This window comes from Mustela nigripes, chromosome 7 (assembly GCF_022355385.1).
Source record: "Mustela nigripes isolate SB6536 chromosome 7, MUSNIG.SB6536, whole genome shotgun sequence".
In the NCBI taxonomy this organism is placed as follows: domain Eukaryota; kingdom Metazoa; phylum Chordata; class Mammalia; order Carnivora; family Mustelidae; genus Mustela; species Mustela nigripes.
The window spans coordinates 34,441,586-34,464,563 of NC_081563.1; the positions used below are offsets into that span (position 1 = coordinate 34,441,586).

Genomic DNA, 22,978 nt, shown 5'->3' on the forward strand with positions numbered 1-22,978 from the left:
ATATATATATGTATATATATATATGATTTTTTTAAAGATTTTATTTATTTATTTGACAGAGAGAAATCACAAGTAGATGGAGAGGCAGGCAGAGAGAGAGAGAGAGGGAAGCAGACTCCCTGCTGAGCAGAGAGCCCGATGCGGGACTCGATCCCAGGACCCCGAGATCATGACCTGAGCTGAAGGCAGCGGCTTAACCCACTGAGCCACCCAGGCGCCCAATATATATATGATTTTTGATTGTCCTCACTACTCAGGATGAACATAGGGGTTACTTGAGAAAAAAAAAAGTAAGTGAGAGATACCTAAGAGGCTCAGTGGGTTAAGCATTCAACTCTTGATTTTGGGTCAGATCTTGTCGTCATGGGATCGAGCCATGTGCCATGGGATCGAGCCCAAGCTGGGCATGGAGCCTGCTTAATATTCTCTCTCTGTCCCTCTTTGCACTTGAGCATGCTCTCTTTCTCTCTCTCTTTCTTTAAAAAAGTAACTGAAACAGAAGCAGATTAATCATGAAGTTAATGAAACTTCCTAGAGTTTCTTCCAAGACTCTTCTAGAGCCTCTTCCAAGACTAGAAAACTGTATCTTTCCACTTTAATCTCCCCTTTGTCACATTTCCCCTTATGTCAGGTGGTGTTGGAGTGGCTTTGGATATTTTAGGTATCTAGCTAACAGAAAGCTGAGTTGGGGATACATTTAATTTCAGGCTTAATGAGATACTTAGGAGTTACAATCACATTTAATGAACTATTGCTGGCTGTCTTTGTCTAGTAATAAATTCCAGGAAAATTCCTATGGGCCACTGCACTGACTCACCCAGCATCCTCTCATGAAAGTGGTAGGATTAGGGCTCACAATATACTATGAACATATGGGTAGCACTGAAAAATTGTGTGGTCTTATGGGAGAAATAAAGTTTGAAACATAAAAAGCCAGAATCTAGACTAGGAAAAATTCTTCTAATCATTATACATATGATACATATTTGGTTGTTAATGATGTCAAACAAAATAGAAGTTTTATCAGGAATATACTTAGTAATTCAGTATGTATAATTTAAAATTCACCATACATTTTCTTGTCTTTTTTTTTAAAATGGGAATCATGTGAAATAGAATTAATCAGAATTACTGCAGTAGCACTACGGATAGCTGTACTACTATGTGCAAAGTGGTTCTTTTATGCATTCCAACTATATTCCACTAATAAAGACAAATTTGATCAAATGCTAGAGGAAAAACTAAGTTATCTTTTTATCCTCTCTATTAAAACGTTATTTAAAAACCACTGTCATGGGGCACCTGGTTGGCTCAGGAGGTTGGGCAACTGCCTTCGCCTCAGGTCATGATCCCTAAGTCCTGGGATCGAGTCCTACATCAGGTTCCCTGCTCAGTGGGGAGCCTGCCTCTCCCTCACCCCCCCTGCTTGTGCATGCACGCTCTCTCTCTCTCTCAAATAAATAAAATATTTTTTAAAAATAACAAAAATTAAAACTACTCTCATATTCATAACACTGACCTTATAGGCTTGATGTAACATTAGAATGGAGTTAGGATAAAACACCTGGATATTAAAACCTGTCATATGGCAGGATCCCAGTAAAATATTATCTATTAAGAAAAAAAGAATCAGGGGCGCCTGGGTGGCTCAGTGGTTTAAGCCGCTGCCTTCAGTTCGGGTCATGATCTCGGGGTCCTGGGATAGAGTTCCGCATCGGGCTCTCTGCTCGGCGGGGAGCCTGCTTCCCTCTCACTCTCTCTGCCTGCCACTCTGCCTACCTGTGATCTCTCTCTGTCAAATCAATGAATAAAATCTTTAACAAAAAAGTGTAATCTGTTGTGATTTATTTTCTGTGTCTAAATAAATACTCCATTTAACCTAATCTTCAGAAGATTTCCACAAATAGAAAAATTTCAGGCCCCTCAAAGTGTGGATCCTTCTCTGAATTTAAAAATATATATATACATGTATGTACATACATATATATATATGTATTGTAGTATATCAATGGAAGTTCTTATTCTTTTAATTGACCTAAAGCAGAGAGTGCTGTATGCAGACACAGAAGAGCAGCTGTCAGAATTAAGGCCTTCTCAAACATTAAGTGGTTAGACTTTATAGAAACTTACAGATATAAAAATGTCCATAGTAGGGGAAACTTGGGGTAAATAAGTTTGAAACAGGAGGAAATTTTGGACACCATTTAGTCTGTAACCTCAATTTATCTTGGCTGCCTTACAGCTTGTCTCCACATGATATGCTATTCAGAAGACACACAGGTCTGATATCCAAAAAAGATATGAAAAGTAATTTAGATTTTTACGGGAGATTTCTAAAGAGGCACTGGGGGAGGGGGGAGAATTTTACTGCAAGACAGCAACGAAATGTTTTACAACCCTTTTAACTATATAATTCTAAGTCCCTCTCATTATGATAGTTGCTAACCTCCTATTTCTCTTCTCCCTTCTCCAGTCTGTTCCTTTCTCTCGCAACTTGTCTAGAATGGCTCTAATTCTTCCATAACTCAGGTCTTAATTATTGCATACATCAATTTAGTCCACGAGCACCTTACAGTTCTCCTCTTAATTACTCTGATTCACACAACCAAGTCCCAAGAAGAACTTTGGAAATCACTGGACACCCCTTTAGAAGGAGGGAGAATAGGGGTAAGTGGGGGAGGGAGGACGAAGATGAAGTTAGTGTTTATATGTAATGTTTTGGTTACAAATCCCGTCCTTCCATCTGCAAATGGGCAAAGTTGAGTCCCAAATAAGTTTAGTGACTTGACGCTCATCTACGTAGTCACATGGAATTGGGCTGAGAGCTCAGCCTTACTTCATTAAAACTCTACGTTATAGCTCACTAATTGGCAATCTAATTATATGCCCTATAAGAGATTGCTTTACATCTCTGGTGGAAAGAACACCAGGGGGAGTAAAGAAGCCTGAGTTCTAGCTCTGCTTCTACCAGGCTCCATGACCTTGGGCAGGTCAGGTCCTTTCTAAGGTTGTGTTCTCCGTGAAGAGGAGGCAAGATGAACTCTTGGGTCTTGCCCAGCACTAACATTCCTTGCTTCCAGTCTGTTTTGAGTTCTGAGGCTATGGCAGTGGTGGCCTTTAGTTAGGAAGACTCACCCCCATATATCCTCTACGAGGGTAGAAGGAGACCCGGGGAAAAGGGAGTCCTCTCACTTGGTTGCCTCTGTGTGTCCTTGTAGGACACAGGCGGTGACCATCTTCTATTGGGGGGCGGGGTAGATTCTGGACTTGGGTTCCAATGGGACTCTGCAGGCTTCCTAGGGGCTATGAGAGAGAATCCCTCGACGCTCCTAAGAATCTCAGGCCAGACGCCAACCCTCATCACGACCGGTTCCTCACCAGCTTCAAAAACCAACCCCCCAGGTCCTCGGCCGAACTACTGCGCAAGCGCAGCCACCAGTCCGGCTCGAGGCCGCCGGATCCCGAAGCCCAAGCAAGGTGAGAGGGAAGGGTCGGCAAGCCCCCGCCTCCATGTTGTCACGTGGGAGGCGGAGTCGGAAGCGTGACGGCGTGCGCGGGGGCGGTGCTACCGCTGCGCGCGGGCGCGGGGGCGGGGCGCGGCGCGGCGTTCGCGGCTGCTGCCTGGGAGGGAGGCCGGGCAGGCGGCGGAGCGGCGCGGCTCTGTACCTGACGGGGAAGTGGCCCGGGCGGCTGTGACTGACTGCCCCGGGTCAGACGGACGGTCGGATCACAGAGGCGGGGGGTAGGAACCGAGCCGGGCGATTTCGAGAGCGAGCGCGTCAGGCTCAGCGTCGGCCACTCTGTCGGTCCGCTGAATGAAGTGCCCGCCCCGCTGAGCCCGGAGCCCGGCGCTTTCCCCGCAAGATGGACGGTTTCGCCGGCAGCCTCGGTGAGTACGCCTGGGGAGCCCTCCGTATTCTCCGCGGGGTGGGAGCCTTGTTCTCTCCACATACAGCCCAGGCCCTGCTCTCCACCCTGCCCCTGGGGATGGTAGTAGTTCCACTGCACATGTTCCCCTCGAGGCTGCCGCCCCTCTGCTGGCTCCAGTGGATTCAGAACCCCTCCCCCCATGCCCAGTCCTCGGCAAGACCCTCCCTTCCTCCCAGCGTCCCCTTCAGTGCAGGGCCCTCCTTCCCGCAAAGTGGAAACCCCCTCTCTCAGAGAGGCCCCCCTACTAGCTGGTACATCCCTTTCCATACACTCACGGCTCCCCCCACAGACCTACCTTCACGGTTGGGGCACCCGTTTCTGAAACCTTGACCCCTTCAGGGCACAACATTCCTCCCCCTTTCCACATACTGAGCTCTCTTTGAGAGTAGGGGCACCCCTTACCCACGCAGAGGGTCTCTTTATAGGGTAGGAACCCCCACTCCCTCTTTAGAAAGAGGGCACCCCCCGCCCGTCTTCACTTTAAATTTGGAGACTTCTTTTAAGTGTATCTCAACGTGTCTGACAACTTCCCTTCTCTCCTTCCACTTCTCTGAACATTTTGCGGTGGTGGAGAGAACTAGAAGCGCCGAAGCATCATTTGCTTAACACAGGAATAGAAGAGGTGTATCTGTGTTGGGGGACCCTCTTTATAAAAGAAGAGCGAAAGCAGAAGTATTCTGTGGCTCTTCGAGCATGCTGGGGAGAAGTAATTCTGCCCAGTGGATCCATTGGAAAGGGGGCCTCTGTCAGGGAAAGAAAGGATTCTCCATTTTTGGAGTATGTTGTCTTTGTGGAATGGAAGAGGTTATTAAGTAGGCTTCAGTATCCTTTCAGTGCTCCTTTTCAGCAGAATAAAAGTAGTGTATTTTGTAACTGGCGAAGGGAACCAGAACAAGAGGCTGGTACTCAGCGCCCTATAATCAGTGTCTGGAATTACTGTTCTTTGAGGCTATTGGAATCTGGTTACTCTAAAGATTGAGCTCAACTGTTATGACGGTGAGAGAAGCAGTTTCTGCTGTGGCTGATTCTGCAGTTAGGGGATAACCTGTTGCTGGATTTGTATTTTCAGTAGTTTACATGGAGGTAGTTGGTATTCAGACACCTTTCTTGGTAATAAATCCCTGGTTGATTAATGTTCACGGATCAGTGCATGATCTGGCCATAGGCCACCCATTATTCAGCCATATTGGGATTAGGTGAATTTTTAAAAATCTGAAGTCAAAAAGTTAGTTGAAGAGCAATGGACCCATTGTAGGTATTAAATAGTAAAAACTATAGTTTTGGCTCTGACCCTCTGTGGGAAGAAAAGAAAAACACACATTAGAGAGCTTTGAGAGTGGAAATCCTAAAATAGGAGACAACAGAGTGTTACTCTTTCCTCCCAAGGGCACCTGTTGTCCATTATCTAACCTTTGATGTCTTCTAATTCCTTACATAGGTTGTTTCATTCTTGGCTCCTTTTAAAGAGGCATCAGGTTTTTTTTTTTTTTTTTACTGCTTTTCTTTTTCTTCTTCTTGCCTCATGCCTGTATTTATTTGCTAATCACAGTGGACTGAAAGACTTGTCCTATATGTTTCCACAAAGAGGTGATCATATATTAGGGCAGAAACTTAGTATATTGGGAGACGCGAGACTGAGTTACTACATTGTTGGATCCTCAGCATTTAGGAATGGTGGGAGCACTACTCAAAGTAGAAATCAGCTTTTCTTTCCTGTTGATTCCACGGACTTCTGGAAGGCTTACCAAGGCTTCATTTTCTCTAAGTGTTTTGAGAGAACCTTTAAAAACCACCAATTGGTGGGACGTTAGTTTATTTTGAAATAGTAGATACACCTTATTAAATGACTTTGTCCCTTTTTATTCAGTTCACGAGGCGACTGATAGCAATTGAAAGATGAAGATGAATTGCTGAGGGGGGTCCGCTTTTCATAAAGAGTGTTATAGCTGACCCTAACATTCGGGGTTTTTGTTTGTTTGTTTGTATTCATTTGATGGCATCCTTGAGTGGGTAAGACTTTCCTTTAGATAAGGTAGGTGTTCATCAGCTGCAAGGGAGATGCCTGTTTCTAAAGAGAGGAACCTGTGTCAGCAGAGAGGGAAAGAAATGGTTCCTGGTAGTATTTCTGGAGCTGCTTCTGATGAAGACAGTTTTCAGCAGGAGCTCTGTGCTTTCTCTTTCTGTCCCCCTTGTAAGAGTAAAACTAGGCCCCATCTTAATTGAAACCTCTAAGGGGTGGGGGAGGGGGAAACGCTGGTATATTTTACTGGTAGTCTTTAAACAGCTTTACTTAGCTTTTGCCAGATTGCTTATTTCTGTTCCCTGCAGTTCATTAGTTTTAGAGCTTAAAGTTACACTGATCTTTATTTTGTCATAAGAGAGCTATGGATGTAAAGGCAAGCACTTGTATTCTAGAAGGTTTTTAAAAAATTTTTTTTTAACGAAGCAAGAATTTAAAATATGTGAAGTTCATCTGGGGTCACAAGTATTGAAAGCATTTATTTATTCTCAAGGAAGTATACATGTGTATCTCCTTTTGTATATCAGGTGGGTTCTTGAAAAAAATGTGAGGAAACTTAATTTATATAAGCAGAAAAGTTAAGTGCTTTATAAACAGAATGATTCTAGAGATGCTGATTGAGGGAATTTTATGCCGGATCATTTTGTAAAGTGGAAAACTTAAAATTCTAACTGTATCCTTGATTAGGGAGTGTTGGATAAGGAAAACACTATGCATTTTATAAGATGTCTAAATTAAAGTTTCGTGTATTGGATTTTGAAATCATTGAGAGCAATGTTAGGTGATTGGTTATGTTCTGTGTGCCACATTGAAATTATATACCTGTTGTATTACTTTTGTTTTACATAAAAACATCTAAAGGATGCTTTTAATCTCTGCCGCTGATTAATTTTAGGCAGGTTGGCTGGCAGGTGCTTGTACTGTGGAATTTCCCTTAGGCATAGTATCTTTTAGTTCACAGATTATGGTAATTTAAAAAGGCAGCGCTTTGGAAACATTTAAAAAAAAAAATTTGTGGGAGAGTACCCTAAACAGTCAGTCTTCATAGCCTGCCTTCAGATCGCTACACACGCGTGCACGCGCGTGCACACACACACACACACACACACACACTTCATCCTTAGTCTTTTTACCATCTCTTTTTCATAATAAAGGTTTTAACTTTGAGACATTTGTCTTGAAATTAGCCTAGAGGTTAGTCAGTGCTTATACTTTAGAGAAAGCATACAGTTAACAATATCAGTGTTAACTTCTGCTCCAAAGGTTATTTAAAAAATGAAACTCGAAAATAAAATTTGTAATGAATGAATTGTAGGGTTATTATCTATAAGAAACCTAACATTTTGGTCCAGGGTATATGAACAAACAAAATGGAAGTGGTGTACTTCCATTTGGGAAATATTTTAAGAAAATAATATTTCTTAAAAGATTTATTTTAAAGGGTGGGGAAAGAGGGAGAAGATTTTTCAGGTTCACTTCCTGTTGAGTACTAGACTGGTCAGGGACGTTGGGCTTGATTCCACAACCCATGAGATTCTGACTGGAGGTGAATAAAACCAAGAGTTGGACACCAAACCAACTGAGCCACCAGGTGTTCCAAGAAAAGTCTTTTTTTTTTTTTTTTAAGATTTTATTTATTTGACAGAGAGAGTGAGAGAGGGGGAACATCAGTAGGGGGAGAGAGAGGGAAAGAATCGGGCTTCTCACTGAGCCCCTAGGGAGCCAGATCCAGGTCTCCATCCCAGGACTCTGGGATCATGAGCAGAGCAAAGGCAGATACTTAAGGACTGAGCCACCAATCCTCCCTGAGAACAGTCTTTTTTTTTTTTTTTTTTTTTTAAAGAGATTTTATTTACTTATTTTACAGAGATCACAAGTAGGCAGAGAGGTAGGCAGAGAGAGGTGAAGAAGGAGGCTCCCTGCCAAGCAGAGAGTCTGATGGAGGACTTGATCCCAGGACCCTGGGATCATGACCCGAGCCAAAGGCAGAGGCTTTTAACCCACTGAGCCACCCAGGCACCGGAGAACAGTCTTTTTAACATCCCAATATCAGAACTATGATTTCTCATCTCATACTCTTTTCTTCTTTCTCTCTTTCTTTCTTTCTTAAGATTTATTCATTTGAGAGAGACAGAAAGAGCACAGAGGGAGAGTGAGAAGCTGACTCTCAGCTGAGCAGGAAGCCCCATGTGGGACTCAATCCCAGGATCCTGGGATCGTGGCCTGAGCCCAAGGCGGATACTCAACCATCTAAGCCACCCAGGCGCCCCTCTCATATACTTTCTTAAAGAAACAATGCAGTATATGTTTTTTAAGTATTAATCTAGTCTTAAGCATTCTTTATTCACATGAAAATGTTTCTCATACAGTATTATTTAGGTAATTTTTTCTTTTAATTTATTAGTAGTTTCTTTGAAGGGCTTAAGATAGGTTTCAGTTATACAACCAGACATGAGAAGTAACTCTTTTTTTTTTTTTTTAAAGATTTTATTTATTTATTTGACAGAGAGAGAGATCACAAATAGGCAGAGAGACAGACAGAGAGAGAGATGAGGAGAAGCAGGCTCCCTGCTGAGTAGAGAGCCCAATGCGGGACTCGATCCCAGGCCCCTGGGATCATGACCTGAGCCAAAGGCAGAGGCCTAACCCACTGAGCCACCCAGGCGCCCCATGAGAAGTAACTCTTATGTGGTTACTACAACATCTATGACATGAATTAGAGTATTTTTTTAGCATGTATATGGATTAGTACCTACTTTGTGACCAGTACTGTGCTTGGTTCTTAAGGGAAGGACAAATATAAGACATGCTTCTTGTCCTTTAGGAATTTACTGTCTGGTTTTAAATAGATATCCAGAGATGTTTAAGCATAAATGAAGTACGAGAAATGGGACTAGTGGAGAGAAACACCATTTAGAACCCTGTGCTATGTATAAAGCATGTAACTTATGAGAGGGAACATTTGGAGATTGCTAAATTTACCTCTGAAGAGCCTGGCTTTTTAAAATAATGAAATAGTTTACTTAGCAAACTTATGTTTAAGTAACATGTGGGAAAAGTACTGTCTTAACTTTATGCATAGGAGTCCATTTCTATAACATGTGAAACTTCAATATTCATAAGAAATTTGGGAAGAACATTTTGATTTTGAAATAGATTCTAAGGCTTTTAATAAGTTTGTAATCTACTTCTTTGACTATTACCTCAGTATGGGAGATTCCAGGTAATTAGTATATTTCTGTGTCTGTGTCTGATCTCTTGTCCTGTAGTTTTAGCTCTCTCTAAGGCCTTAATCTGCATGTTTCAAGCTTTATCTCATTTAATCTTTACACTAAGCTTGGGAGAGAAGGAATTGTTCTTCTATAGATGAAGAACATAAGGTTCAGAGAGTTTGATTTTTTTTTTTTTAAGACTTTCTGAATCCAGAGTTTTCTTTCTGCTTTCTTCTTTTTTTGATGGGAGGCCTGATTTGTTAGATTTGTAGCCAGTGAAAAACAATACAAAAGAAGAAAGAAAGAAAAATGATCTTTTCTGTAGCTCATCTGTATGCATGTTAACATGTTGGTATATTTTTTAGTCTTTTTCTGTGCCTAATTTTTTACATAGTTAAAATCATACACTGTAGTTAAAACGTTGTATTCTAGTTGTTGTTTTGGATGCCAATCTTTTTTTTTCCCATTTGAACTCACATTTTGTGATGGTGTTCAGTGTTCTTTTCCGTACCTACTACTGACTCTTCATGATCCATTCATAAACCTAACGTATCTGAATCTGAACTCTTCTCTAAATCAGCTGTTTTTCCTTATTTTCCACTGTCTGTTTCATCCAGCCTTGAAACATCAGAACCATGTTTGATTCCTTCCCATTTTTGCCTATCACTTAAGCATCTCTTCTTGGACTTTTCAGTTCTTGTTACCTTTCTCATCCCTTAATTTCCTTTTCTGCCATTATAGTTCAAATACTTATTATTTCATTTTTGGATTATTGCATACCGTAAGGAATTTCCGCCTAATTTATTTTATATGGGGGTGGGTGTGGCCTTCAGGTTAATATTCCTAAAGTGGCACTTTGAGTATGCCATTCCTTCTTTCAGCTTCATTGACTTGACTGAATTCAAACACCTTAGCCTTGTTTTCAGGGTCCTCCATTATCTCCTTCTACAGTCTTTACAAGTTCTGGCCAAAATGACCTGTTTCTTGTTCCCCACGTGTTGTTGGCATTTTCTCATCCTTGTGACTATTCTCAGTACCCTTTAAGGCCCAACTCAAGTATTGTTGCCTTTCTAAACACCCTTCCTTATTTGTTCCCTTTCATTCCCAGCCCAAAGTATTGAACTTTTAACCTAAGAGGATTCCTAGGGCACCTGTCACAGAATCTTTCTTCTTATAAGGTAGAAATAATTATGACAGGTCTTAAAAATATTATTAGTCTTATTTCTCCCACCAAATTGTAAACTCATTGAAGGCTGACTCTCTAATGTGTCTTTAAAATCTCACAGCACAACATTGGAGATTTTATGGTCCAGTAAAATTTGGGGACAAAAATAGGAGACCAGTATATAATCAACAACTTATAACCTTCCCTTTCACCATTGTTTCATAAAAGAAAGAGCTTTGAAGATTAAATAATTACTGTACACAATCTGTGAAGAGTCCTTTAAAAAAATCACTCATAATGTTCTTATTTTTCTCTTTTTACCTGGAATGAGTGAAAACTGTCCCAGACTTTGTTGGGAATGTGGTAAAGAATTCCATGCCAGGTTCTAGGGTAGTGTTTTTCAAATGTCGGCCTTATGCATGACTTATTATTATGAATTTAGAAATTATTTGGGGTCAAGATCAACATAAAAAGGGAAAGAAGGATTATTAAGTTTCAGTGTGCTTCACATGATACTGCTTCAAGAAACTTTTAATTTCAGTTCCATATGTTTGCCTTAGGTTGCAGTGTAAAATTTATTTCTTACTGTGGATTGCAGTCAGGTGAAATACACACTCTTAGTGGCTGATCCCAATCCTTGAGAAACTAGGTGGGAAGGTTGACATCCACAGGAAAAGTGGATGAACAGTCAGAAATAGTTAAATTGTGTGCTCTGTTTTTGAAGGATCTGAATATAATGATTGGAATATAGTTAATAGCAGTACAAATATATTGATAGTTTTAGAATCAGTATAATTTAGACGAACTCAGTATGTAGAAGTATAGTTTCGTAAAACTGGTAGGGTAGGGTATATTTTTTACTTTGTGAAAGTGTTGTTCTTTTGTTTGTTTGTTTGTTTTTGTTTTTACTTTTTAGCTTTCCTGATGAAGCTGTCTTGTGTCTTAACTGGTTCTTCACCTCATTAACTATTTGAAATCTATCCAGTCTTTAAGGCATGGCTCAGTACATTTGTTTTTTCTGGAAGCTCTGCCTGATTATTCTAGTCTTGTACTCAAACCATTGTATTGTGGTGCTCCTAAAGTAGAGGAGGCCGAGTGCTTACACCTGAGGGATCTGGGAGTATAGCCAAAAGTTGGAGTCTGTTTAACTTAAAAATTCATATGATTATTTTGCAACCATTCTAGTAAGGAATGGTCCAGATAGGAATCATTGATAGATACTGAATCTAGGGATATTTTGATGAGGAACAGGTTGTTAGCATAGTCTTAAATATCTCCCCATATATTGCTCTTTAGTTTCAAAGAGGTAAAAAGAAGAAAGAAAGAAGGAAAGAAAGAAAAGTAACCTCATAAAGTGATGAAATCAGATACCTTGAGTATATGATCAAAATAAATAGCACTAGTGGACATTGTGTGCTTCTGAATGTAATGCCCTGAGAAGAACATATCATTTGTGTAGTACTCCAGCCGGGAATGGGTAACCTGAATCTAGTAATGAGGGAACATTGACTTGGGGAACATCCTATTTTTTTTTTTAAATGGTGGGAAGACTATCTTTTTTTTTCTTTTTTTTTTTTTAATAAATGTTAATGTTATAAAGACACAGGCTGTGGAATATTCCAGATTAGGGGAGAATAGAGAGACATGACAACTACTTGATGTGATCCTAGACTGTATCTTATATTAGAAAGGAAAATGCTATTAGAAGGTAGTATTGGATTATTTGGCAAAATTAGAATATGGATGTAGATTGGATAAAAGTGTTGCATCAGTGTTAAATTTACTGAAGATGATAACTATCCTTAGGTTATGTGAGGGAATATTTTTCTTAGGAAAAACACTGAAGTTTTTTAGAGATAAAGGGCCATGGTATATATGTTACTCTCAAATGGTTCAGAAAAAATGATGTAATGTGTACGTGTACATACATATTTGTATGCATATGTACTTAGCTGTGTATATGTATATACATATAGGGAGGAGGAATATACGTATAGGAGGGAGGCTGCTCATGGGCAAGTAAAGCAAATGAGTAAATTGTTAACAATAGGTGAATTTGGTAAAAGCTGTATGGGTATTTTTTTATACTATTCTTGTTCTTACAGCTTTCTGTAAGTTTGAGATTATTTTTAAAAAATCATGAACTTTGCATTAAACTCCATAATGTAGCTTTTTAAAAGTAAAGAAATGGCTCCTCTCTCTGACAATTTCAGGCAAACTCATGGATAAAACTGTAGCTTAAGAATATGTTCCATGTATACCATGTGGTTTCCTTTTATCCCTCGGTCTCAGTTTGAGAAACATGCCTCTGAGCTTGAGCCAGCTGTGGTTCAGATTTAGCCGACAGACATGTTTTGTTTGGCCCTTTTGAGTGTTTTAAAAATTGGGAAATTTTGCATAAAAATCTGGATCTCTGGAATGATCTTTCCCCGGTGGGCTTGCATTCCAGATGATCTATATACTCACTAGGTGTTGTGTGAGATAAGCAGTCTCAGTCCTTACCTTATACCTACCTTGTTTCAGGTATTTATTTGCCTGACCTCTGTAGGCATATGTTTGCAGCCCTTATGTAACCCAAGAGGTAGTGGTGGGGTGTCTGTGTTCTTTGTACCTGTACGATTTGATTTGAGAATTAAGTTGTTGAACTGATTCCCTGTCACCTTCTGCTTCTTTTTTTTTTTTTTTTAAGATTTTATTTATTTATTTGACACAGAGAGAGAGAGATCACAAGTAGGCAGAGAGAGGGGGGGAAGCAGGCTCCTCACTGAGCAGAGAGCCCAATGCGGGGCTTGATCCCAGGACCCCAAGATCATGACCTGAGCCAAAGGCAGAGCCCCAACCCCCTGAGCGACCCAGGCGCCCCTCCCTGTCACCTTCTAATGTTGTAGTGTGTATATCTGATATACACACTATATGATCTCCAACATATGATCTCCAACATAACCATACTACAACCAAGAAAACAAGGAAATTAATATTGATACCTTATTGCCCATTGAGATTTTGTTAATTGTCTTAATAATGTCTTTGATAGAAAAAAGATCCAGCTCAGAATCAAGTGTTGGATTTAGTTGTCATGTCTCTTAGTCTCCTTCAGTCTGGACTAGTTCCCTAGTCTTTCTTTGGGTTTTATGACCTTGATACAAGATTACAGGCCAGTTGTTTTGTAGAATGTCCCTTAATTTGATGTTTCCTCCTGATTCAGTTCATGTATCCTTCGCACAAATGCCACAGAGGTAGTGTGTTTTGTCTCATTGCATCCTCTTCTGTGGTGCATGACTTTATTTTGTCCCAATACTAGTAATGTCCACTTTGATCATTTTTTCTGTTAGTTGCTTTGAAACTTTGTAAATATTTTGTTCCTCATCGGACTTTCAGTTTATTGATTTATTTATATCTTTATGAACTCAAATATCCTGTTTTTTTTCAATGGGCTGTTAGCCATTACTATTTATTTTGATGCTCAAATTGGCCCCATTTTGGCTAGAGGATGCCCATCCATGCTAGCTTCTGCATTCTTTTGTTATATTCCCATCATTCTTTGAGGACTTTCTTGCTTTTTGACACAGTGAAATGATTTGGACATACAGTTCAGCCCATAATACATGAATATGTATTTTATATAATTTTAAGTAGGGTTCAGATGAGAGTTTGAATTAAGTCATTTTAAGTTAACATTTTTTTTATGGTTCTTTACTAGTTTATAACTGCATAATACTTTATCTTACACTTAAAAATGGTGTTAAACCAGGGACTAGATCATTAATGTAAATTACTTTGAAGACATATTTTTCAGTGGGAAGTTATTCAAGATTATATTCATTACTTTTCTTTTTCTGTGTTTAAACAATCAGCAGTTATCTTGGGGTAAGGTACTGTTAGGTGCTGTGTGTGTTAGGGAGGTTGGGTAAAAGAAAATATTTAAGCAGCAAAATCAACCATGTTTTTTTCCACTTACAAAATTATGCTCATCTTTCCTTCTCAGCAAGTATAAATATAAACTTTAATGCATTGTATTCCATTATTTGGACATCTGGTTTCCTTAAGCTGTGTATATAGAACATAATTTAACTTATTCTTGATCACCAGTGGTGGTTATTATGAGTGTTGGACACGGTTCTTTTATAACACAGTGATGCCTTCAAGAGCTTTTTGTGTAGGGCTGTTCGCTCCATACACTAAATGACTACGTAATTATAACTGTCTTCCTTGCTGTTGCTTGTCACCTAGTGTCAGTGTGCTTCACCCTTTCCTTTCTCTCTATTTTATCATTTACAAAATCTCACCCATAACATTAGAGTTTATATCTCTTCTTTCATTATTAGACCTTAAATTTGTCCATAATTTCTTTTTTTCTTTTTCAATTTTAAATTTTTTTGTCCATAATTTCTTTTTTTTCAAATTTAATTTTTGTTTTTAAAGATTTATTTATTTGAGAGAGAGACAGACAGCACAAGCAGGGGGGTAGGGAGAGGGAGAAGCAGACTCCCCATTGAGCTGGGAGCCTGACCTGGGGCTCAGTCCCAGGACCAGAGATCATGACCAGAGCCAAAGGGAGATGTTTAACCATCTGAGCAACCCAGGTGCCCCTGTCTGTAATTTCTTTTTTTTTAATTATAATTTTTTAAAAAATATTTTATTTATTTATTTGACAGAGAGATCACAAGTGGACAGGGAGGCAGGCAGAGAGAGAGGGGGAAGCAATGTGGGGCTCCATTCCAGGACCCTGGGATCATGACCTGAGGCAAAGGCAGAGGCTTCAACCCACTGAGCTACCCAGCCCCCCCCCCCCCGTAATTTTTTAATATCAGATAGTCAGTCAGATATCTTGATTGTCTTTACAGTGGTTTGTTTAAATCAGCATTTAATCAAGATCCAAACATTGCATTTAGTTGCTGTGTCTCTTCTAAGTCTTTTGATACGTGTATTTCCCTTCCCTTTCCTTTTTGCAATTTGTTGAAAAACCAGAGTTTTTGTTCTGTAGAGTTTAATACAAGTGCTAATTGTATCATTTGGTGTTTTTTGAAACATGTTTCTTTGTCTTTTGTATATGCTTTAAATTGGAAGTTTTGGATTTTTGTATATTTTATGTATTTCAGTATGTTGCCATTACTTTTTTTATGCTCATATTTTCCCATCATCATTCTGTGGAAGCATCTTCAGATTGACTCCGGAGTCCTGATTCTAGTGGTCTTTGCTGGCTTCCTTGCTTTCTGATGGACTTAAAAAAAATTTTTTTTAAACACTTCCTGTTGCAGTTTCCGCAGTCAGCAGCTATTTCTCTAAACCTCATTCCTTGAGGCACGAAATGGTACTCTTAAGCTCTAGAGGGACCCATTGTTACTGGATTGGTTACTGTTTCTAGTCTAGTCTTTTGATTTCCGATTTTAAATCTGTTGTGGTCTGGGAAGCCAGATGATGACGCTCGTTTGATTTACAAGTAAGAATTGGTTTGACTTTCATAAAAAGAGGAATCCAGAGATCAAGGCCTATCTCTATCTAAATTGTATGGTGTAGCATCTACAGGGACAGGATCATACCTAATAAATATCATTAATGTTAGTGATATGTGAGTAACAGGATACCAGATGTGCCTCAGAGGAAGATAATAGATTTCTGAATGAGGACCTTAATAACATGTGTGAGCTTTTTAGTTCCCAAACTTGATGATATATATATGTTTTAAATTATAGACTGCTGATACTCCTCCTATTTTCTTTTGTTAAGATTATCTTTTGTTTTTTGTGGTTTTTTTGGTTTAAGATAAATCTCTGTACTAGTGAGATGTTGGTATATTATGGAGTCAAATTATGCTGTACTTTTCATATTCCATAAGAATGCCCTTTTTCCTTTTTATTATTTTTTTAAGATTTTATTTATTTAACACGAGCGAGAGAAGGAGTATAAGCAGGGGAAGTGGCAGAGGAGAGGGAGAAGCAGGCTTCCTGCTGAGCAGGATGTGGGGCTTGATCCCAGGAACCTGGAATCATGAACTGAGCAAGGCAGCTGGATAATGACTGAGCCACCCAGGCACCCCACTTTTTCCTTTCTAAATTTTTTTTTCAGAGAATGCACTTTTTCTGCCTTTCCAAAATTGATGACTTCCTAAAGTTGAGATGACTTCCTGTTTTAAAACAAAACTAATTAGTGTTGACATCTTACATTTTTTCCTTAAACTGTCTTTTGCTCTTGCACCCTGGTCTTGAGATGACTACCTTATACTAATCTTTAAGTGACCGTAGAATGCTGATGTTTTAAGTGCCACGTCAGAGCAAATGAAAAAATTTGTTTGCAGTTTTCTTTGAGCCATTTGTTCCAGAAAAGTCTCATAACTGAAATCTGTTGATGAGTGAGTTGGAGGTTGTTTTTTTTTTTGTATTTTTTTAAACTTTGAGGGATATCCTGTTTTCAGTTTAGTTGAGGCATAGCCTTTGATTTTTCTTTGACTGTTTTGAGTACCTCTTGGCATTCATTTTATTTCTTTAGTCTCCCCAATTATAATTAGTGTGGGTGTGTTTTTGGCATGAACAATTTCTGAAATTTTATGATCTAGTGTTGTGGATTACTTGAGGTAAATTATTGGGAAACAAAATTTGGGGTAAAGCGAGATGATTGGGAAAGTAATTAACATTTGATTTCTTGAAATTCTTATTTGTGATGAAATTTAATGATTATATGCACATTGAAACACACACTGTGAAACTCCTTATTTTGGTTCATTAGTATATACTATAGTGGCTAAGGGTATGTACGGGTTAGTGTCTCATACATATAGACCACTTATTTTTTTGTGTGTTTGTTTCCTGGTTACAAACACGTTCACTAAGTTCATAGATTTTGATTAGCTTCTTTGGATCACACTTCGGCTAAGTGCATTGGAAAATTGGTGAATGAGACACTTGAAATCCCTGCTCTCATGAAGCTTTTAATTCTATGGGGGATTCAGGAAATATTTACTGAATGCTTGGTATGTGCTCAGCATTCTTCCAGCTATAAACAGAGCCCTTATGGAGCTTATAATATAGTGTAGGCTTTTAAAATACAAAGTAATAAGAATTGTGATTAAGTATGGGAAGCTTTGGAAAAATGGAGGGCTGTCTTAAGCCTCCACCATCCAGCCTTTTTTTGGTTTTTGTTTTTCCAGATGTATGTCTTTGTTCAGGGTGTAAGCAGGAAAATAGAGGTCAGGACACAGTGGCCCTACCAGCTCTTGGAAACTGCTTACAGGAATGATATTTGTTCCCCACTCCCCCCATATACCTGAGAAAATGACAAACAGGAGAGATAACTTTGGTTGCAATTTTCAGCATATACTGCTGTTTTCAGCTCTGCTCTCCCGGTGTCATCCTAATTTAAGACAGTTGAATTCTATGACTTGTGCATGCTCTGTCACCTGTGAAAGCAGCAGTTTTCTAAGATATTTGCTTTTTCCATATCTTTGCTGGAATGTGAGTCCTGTGATTAAGTGTAAAATCTTCTGTATACTTGCTTTTAGGAAATAGTCTGTGATGGACATTTCAAGAAATTTGGTTCATTTAAATAACTTTTTGAAAGGGGGTAGCAAGGCAAAGGCACTAACATTTATTCAGCTGTGATTTCAGGAACAATGTCAGACACAATACATAAATTAATAACTTTCTAAAGGACCCAAACATCTTAATTTCAGCTTTAAAAATATCCTCAAAAAAATACCCTCAAGTGTAACTCTTCAGTAGATTGAATAAAATGGAACCTGTTATTAAAACCTTTACTTGAGGATGATGATTATAGTAATATCTGTGACAGTTTTTTGGTGACTGAAATTAATTACAGCTCCCAAAATGAAAATCTAATAATCAGCAAATATTTTTTCAGCAATGCCTACATGCCGGGAATTGTTTTCATACTGGGAATATGTCAGTAAACAAAAGAAACAAAAATCAATACTCTATTGGAGTTTTTATTATAGTGAGGGGAGATAGATGATAAGCAGATTTCATTATTCACTGTAGGATATCAATGACTCCTGTGTAAGCATTGATGTCTGCATTGTCAATTATTATTATTATTATTATTTTTTAAAGGTTTTATTTGTTTATTTGACAGAGAGAGGTCACAAGCAGGCAGAGAGAGAGAGAAGGGGAAGCAGGCTCCCTGCCAAGCAGAGAGCCCGATGCGGGGCTCGATCCCAGGACCCTGGGATCATGACCCAAGCTGAAGGCAGAGGCTTAACCCACTGAGCCACCCAGGCACCCCTGCATTGTCAATTATAAGCACACTATCCTTTCTTCATGGAATAGATGGTGATATGACCTGTGTGGGGTTTAGTTGTGTCACATAAGCTTAGAGAAAAGTAATCTTGGGAATGTAAAACGGATTGGTAAAATATTGACAACTGTGCTAATGCTACTTTCTTATCCTACATCTTAGTCACTGCATCTGATTTTATGATAGATTTTGGAAGATATATACTTTCTTAGATGTTCATTCTCAGATTCTTAATTTATATTTTTATTTCATCATTCATACTTAAGATTTTATTATTTTTTTTTTAGTATTTGAACATGTATTCTTTGCAGTTTTAATATTTTTTCTTGTGGAAGAATTTTATTGTATTTATATAAAATTTTTTTTTACCAGGTTAATTACTATACATTTATCTGTTTATCAGCCTAGATTCAGGACTCCTGTTCAATTACTAAGGAGAATTCCCAGGATGCAGCAGAGATCTCCAAACAGCTGTTTGTGGGTGGCACTGATGGTGGAGGCAAACAGTGGGTTGTGTGATCAGCATGAGGTCATGTCTTTCACCTTGTGGCCCTCTTTCTTTCCGGACTTTAATACCTACTTTGGTACTTAGAGCATTTTGAGCTATTTGCTGTGCTCTGAACAGTTGTTTAATAGTAGCACCTATAAGATGATATTAGATGTTTTGTGGATGAAACAAAGGTATGACTCTGTCATGGCAACAACAAAGAAGTTTTTTCAGTAGTTTGAAAACCACTGATGTGGTTTTAAGTGTTCTGGCCCACTTTAGGCAATTGTTTTAATGTCTAGAAATGAATGTTTTAGCTTTTGATCTTTTCCTATTCTTATTTAACTTCCATATGGCCACCAAATTATTCTTTGAATATATCAACATTTTGTATTTTCCAGCTCAAAACTTTTTATAATTTCCGGTTTCTAGAGATAAACTAATATGGCTTGATATCCAGCCTTCCCCATGATCTGGCTCCAACTTTTCTATGGATCCATTCAGTGTCCCTTTTTTTGCTGTAGGATATTGACAGATTTACCATATACCCTAAGGAAAATGAGGGAATTTGAAAACCAACAGATAAGATAAAGATACATTCCTGTCAGTTGTATGAGAGAGTGTCTTTAGGCACTTGAGAGTAAGGTTTTAAAAATTGTTCTCTTCCCTTGCTTATTAATAGGTTCCTACCTCTCCTCACTGACATTTTGTGTAACCTTGGATAAGCCAGTCTGCTATTTAATCAAGACTTTATTGGACTCCTTCAGAACTGAGTGTACTCTGTTCCTTTGGGAATTTATATGACATTTTTGTTACCAAATAAAATACATTTTTTAAAAGTAATCTCTACTTTTTTAAAAAAAAAGTAATCCCCCCTAGTGTGGGGCTCAAACTCAAAACCCTGAAATCTAGAGTTGCATGCCCTATAGTCTGAGCCAACCAGGTGATTCTAAAATACACTCCTGATAGCAAATTCTCACGGTCATTTTTTAAAAGCATCACAAAATACCCATTATCATATCTTGATTTTAGTGAAAAAGAATAATAGTTTTGTCAGTTTTTATTTATTTATTTATTTATTTTTAAAGAGATAGAGCAAGCTGGGGGAAGAGGCAGAAGGGGAAAGACAGAGAGGGGGAACTTCAAGTTAGGCCCCACACCCAGCACGGAGGCTGATGGAGGCTTGATCTCATGACCCTGAGATCACAACCTGAGCCAAAACCAAGAGTCAGATGCTTAACTGTCATTCTGGTGGCTTGAGATTTTTTTTTTTTAAATCAGCTTTATTGAACTATGCTTTACTATAATAAAATATGCTAATTTCAAGTGCACAGTAGGCCTTGAAATTTTTATGTAGTTGGGTATCCATTGCAATAGTCGAGATACAGAACATTTCCATTACCCCAGAAAGTTTTCTCATACTTCTTTGCAGTAGTACTTTCTACCCCCAGTTACTGGCAACCACCGATCTACTTTCTATCACTGTATTATCTTTTCTAGAATTTTGTCTATCTGTAACCTTACAATCTGTGTTCTTTGGGCTTTTCACTTAGCAAAATGCTTTTGAGATTGTTCCATGTTGTATGTTTCAGTAATTTGTTCCTTTTTATTGCCAAATAACACTTTATTGTATGAATATATCACCAATTAGTCTATCCATTCACCAGATGATGGGCATTTCATTTGTTACCAGTTTTGGGCTATTACGGATAAAGTTGCTATGAACATTTTAAGTATGTATCTCCCCATTGCCCCTGCAACCACAAATCTCCTTTCCACTAATCTACTTTATGGATTTCCATATATGGTTCTCATTTTTTGAAAATTGAGTTGTCTTTGCAGGTATTTTTGTCCAGACTGTGGTGGAACTTTTATTTACTTAACAGTGTCTTTTGAAGAGTGAAAGGTTTTTATTTGTTGAAATCCAACTTATCAGTTTATTTTCATGAAGCTCAATTTATCATTTTTTTCTTTTTTATAATATATGTGCTTTTTTTTTTTTTTTTTTTTTTTTTTGGTCCTATTCCTAAAAAAGTTTTGTTTAATCCAGGGCCACAAAGATTCTAAAAACTCTTTATTTCCTCTACTCATGACACTTCTGACACCAGATGTGTGGGTTCTCCATACCAGGCAATTCTGACATTAATTGCCTGGCGTTTAGTGCAGATCCTACAGGTTAAGGGTTTAGTTCCACAAGATTGCTTCCCATGTCAGATTCCAGTTGCAAGTTTGGGCCTCAAGTACTTTTCATCAGTTATAAATGGATGATTCCCATGTTGCCCTCCTTGGGTTTAGCAGTTTGCTAGAATGATGCGCAGAACTCAGGAAAACACTTTACTTAGACCATTATTGTTTTTTTTTTTTTTTTATAAAGATACAACTCAGAACTATTTAAATGGAAGAGATGCATCATACAAGGTATGTGGGAAGAAGTGTGGAGCTCCCCTGCCGTCTCTGGGAGTGTCACCCTCCCAACAATTTGATGTACTCATCAATGTGGAAGCTCTTTGAACCCCATCACTTAGAGTTCTTACATAGAATATATATATATTTTTTAAAGATTTTATTTATTTATTTGACAGGCAGAGATCACAAGTGGGCAGAGAGGCAGGCAGAGAGAGAGGAGGAAGCAGGCTCCCTGCTAAGCAGAGAGTCTGATGTGGGGCTCGATCCCAGGACCCTGGGATCATGACCCGAGCTGAAGGCAGAGGCTTTAACCCACTGAGCCACCCAGGCGCCCCCTTACATAGAATATTTGAATACCATTTAGGTTCATTACATAGGCATGATTGATTAAATCATTGACCAGTGGTGACAGGTCAACCTCCAGGCCTTCTCCCCTCCCCAAAGGTTAAGAGGGAGGGGCTGAAAGTTCCAGCTTTCTAATCACCTGGTTGATTCCTCTGGTAATCAGCACCCGTTCTCCAAAGTTACCCCTTCAGGATAAACTCTGGTATGGTTGAAAAGTTCTCTTTTCACCCTACCACTTAGAAAATTCTAGGAGTTTTAGGAGTTCTGTGCTAGAACTGGAGGCAGAAATCAAACAACAATTTCTTTTTAAGATTTTATATATTTATTTGACAGAGACACAGTGGGAGAGGGAACACAAGCAGGGGAAGTGGGAGAGGGAGAAGCAGGCTTTCCACCAAGCAGGGAGCCAGATGAGGTTTTGATCACAGGGCCCTAGGATCATGACCTGAGTGAAGGCAGATGCTTAACAACTGAGCTACCAAGGCTCCCCATAAATAAATATTTCTTAGTCACAGTTTCTTTCCTGTTATTTTCTTCTTGAAGTTTATTGTTTTAGCTTTTATTTTTAAGTCTGTGATCCCTTGAGAATTAATTTTTGCGTATAGAATGAGGTGAGATTTGTACATTGATACTTCTTTGTTCTGGCACCATTTATTGAAAAGATTTACCTTTGTTAATTAATTTGCCTTGGTGCACTTTTTCTGAAAAGCAATAGACCACTTGTGTCGCTCTATTCTGGACTCTGTATTTTGTTCCATAGATTGCTATGTTTATCATTAAGGAAATAACACACTGTCTTGATTACTCTAACTGTATAGCAAAGATTTCAGTAAAATTCTCTTCTACATTTGAAAAACAGGGCAGAGGAAATTAAAGCTTTGTAGACAAAAATGATATGTTTCAATGATTATTTGTATTTCAGTTGTTAATATTTTATATTTCTATTTGAGTTTATTTTTTAAAATTACTTTTTTTTTTAAAGATTTTTTTTATTCATTTATTTGACAGACAGAGATCACAAGTAGGCAGAGAGGCAGGCAGAGAGAGGAGGAAGCAGGCTCCCTGCCGAGAAGAGAGCCGGATGTGGGGCTCAATCCCAGGACCCTGAGATCATGACCTGAGCCAAAGGCAGAGGCCTAAACCACTGAGCCACCCAGGCGCCCCCT

The 22,978-nt window shown here is 38.8% G+C and overlaps 1 protein-coding gene across 2 annotated transcripts in view; it reads left to right on the forward strand.

Moving 5' to 3' along the window:
* The first annotated feature begins 3,596 nt into the window (after positions 1-3,596).
* EML4 (EMAP like 4) overlaps positions 3,597-22,978 on the forward strand; it is a 156,264-nt gene continuing 136,882 nt past the window's right edge. For both annotated transcript variants that reach the window (XM_059405537.1, XM_059405538.1), the window contains exon 1: positions 3,597-3,889. In XM_059405537.1, coding sequence (XP_059261520.1) covers positions 3,865-3,889 — 25 coding nt within the window. In that variant the 5' untranslated portion in view covers positions 3,597-3,864. The remainder of the gene's footprint in view (positions 3,890-22,978) is intronic.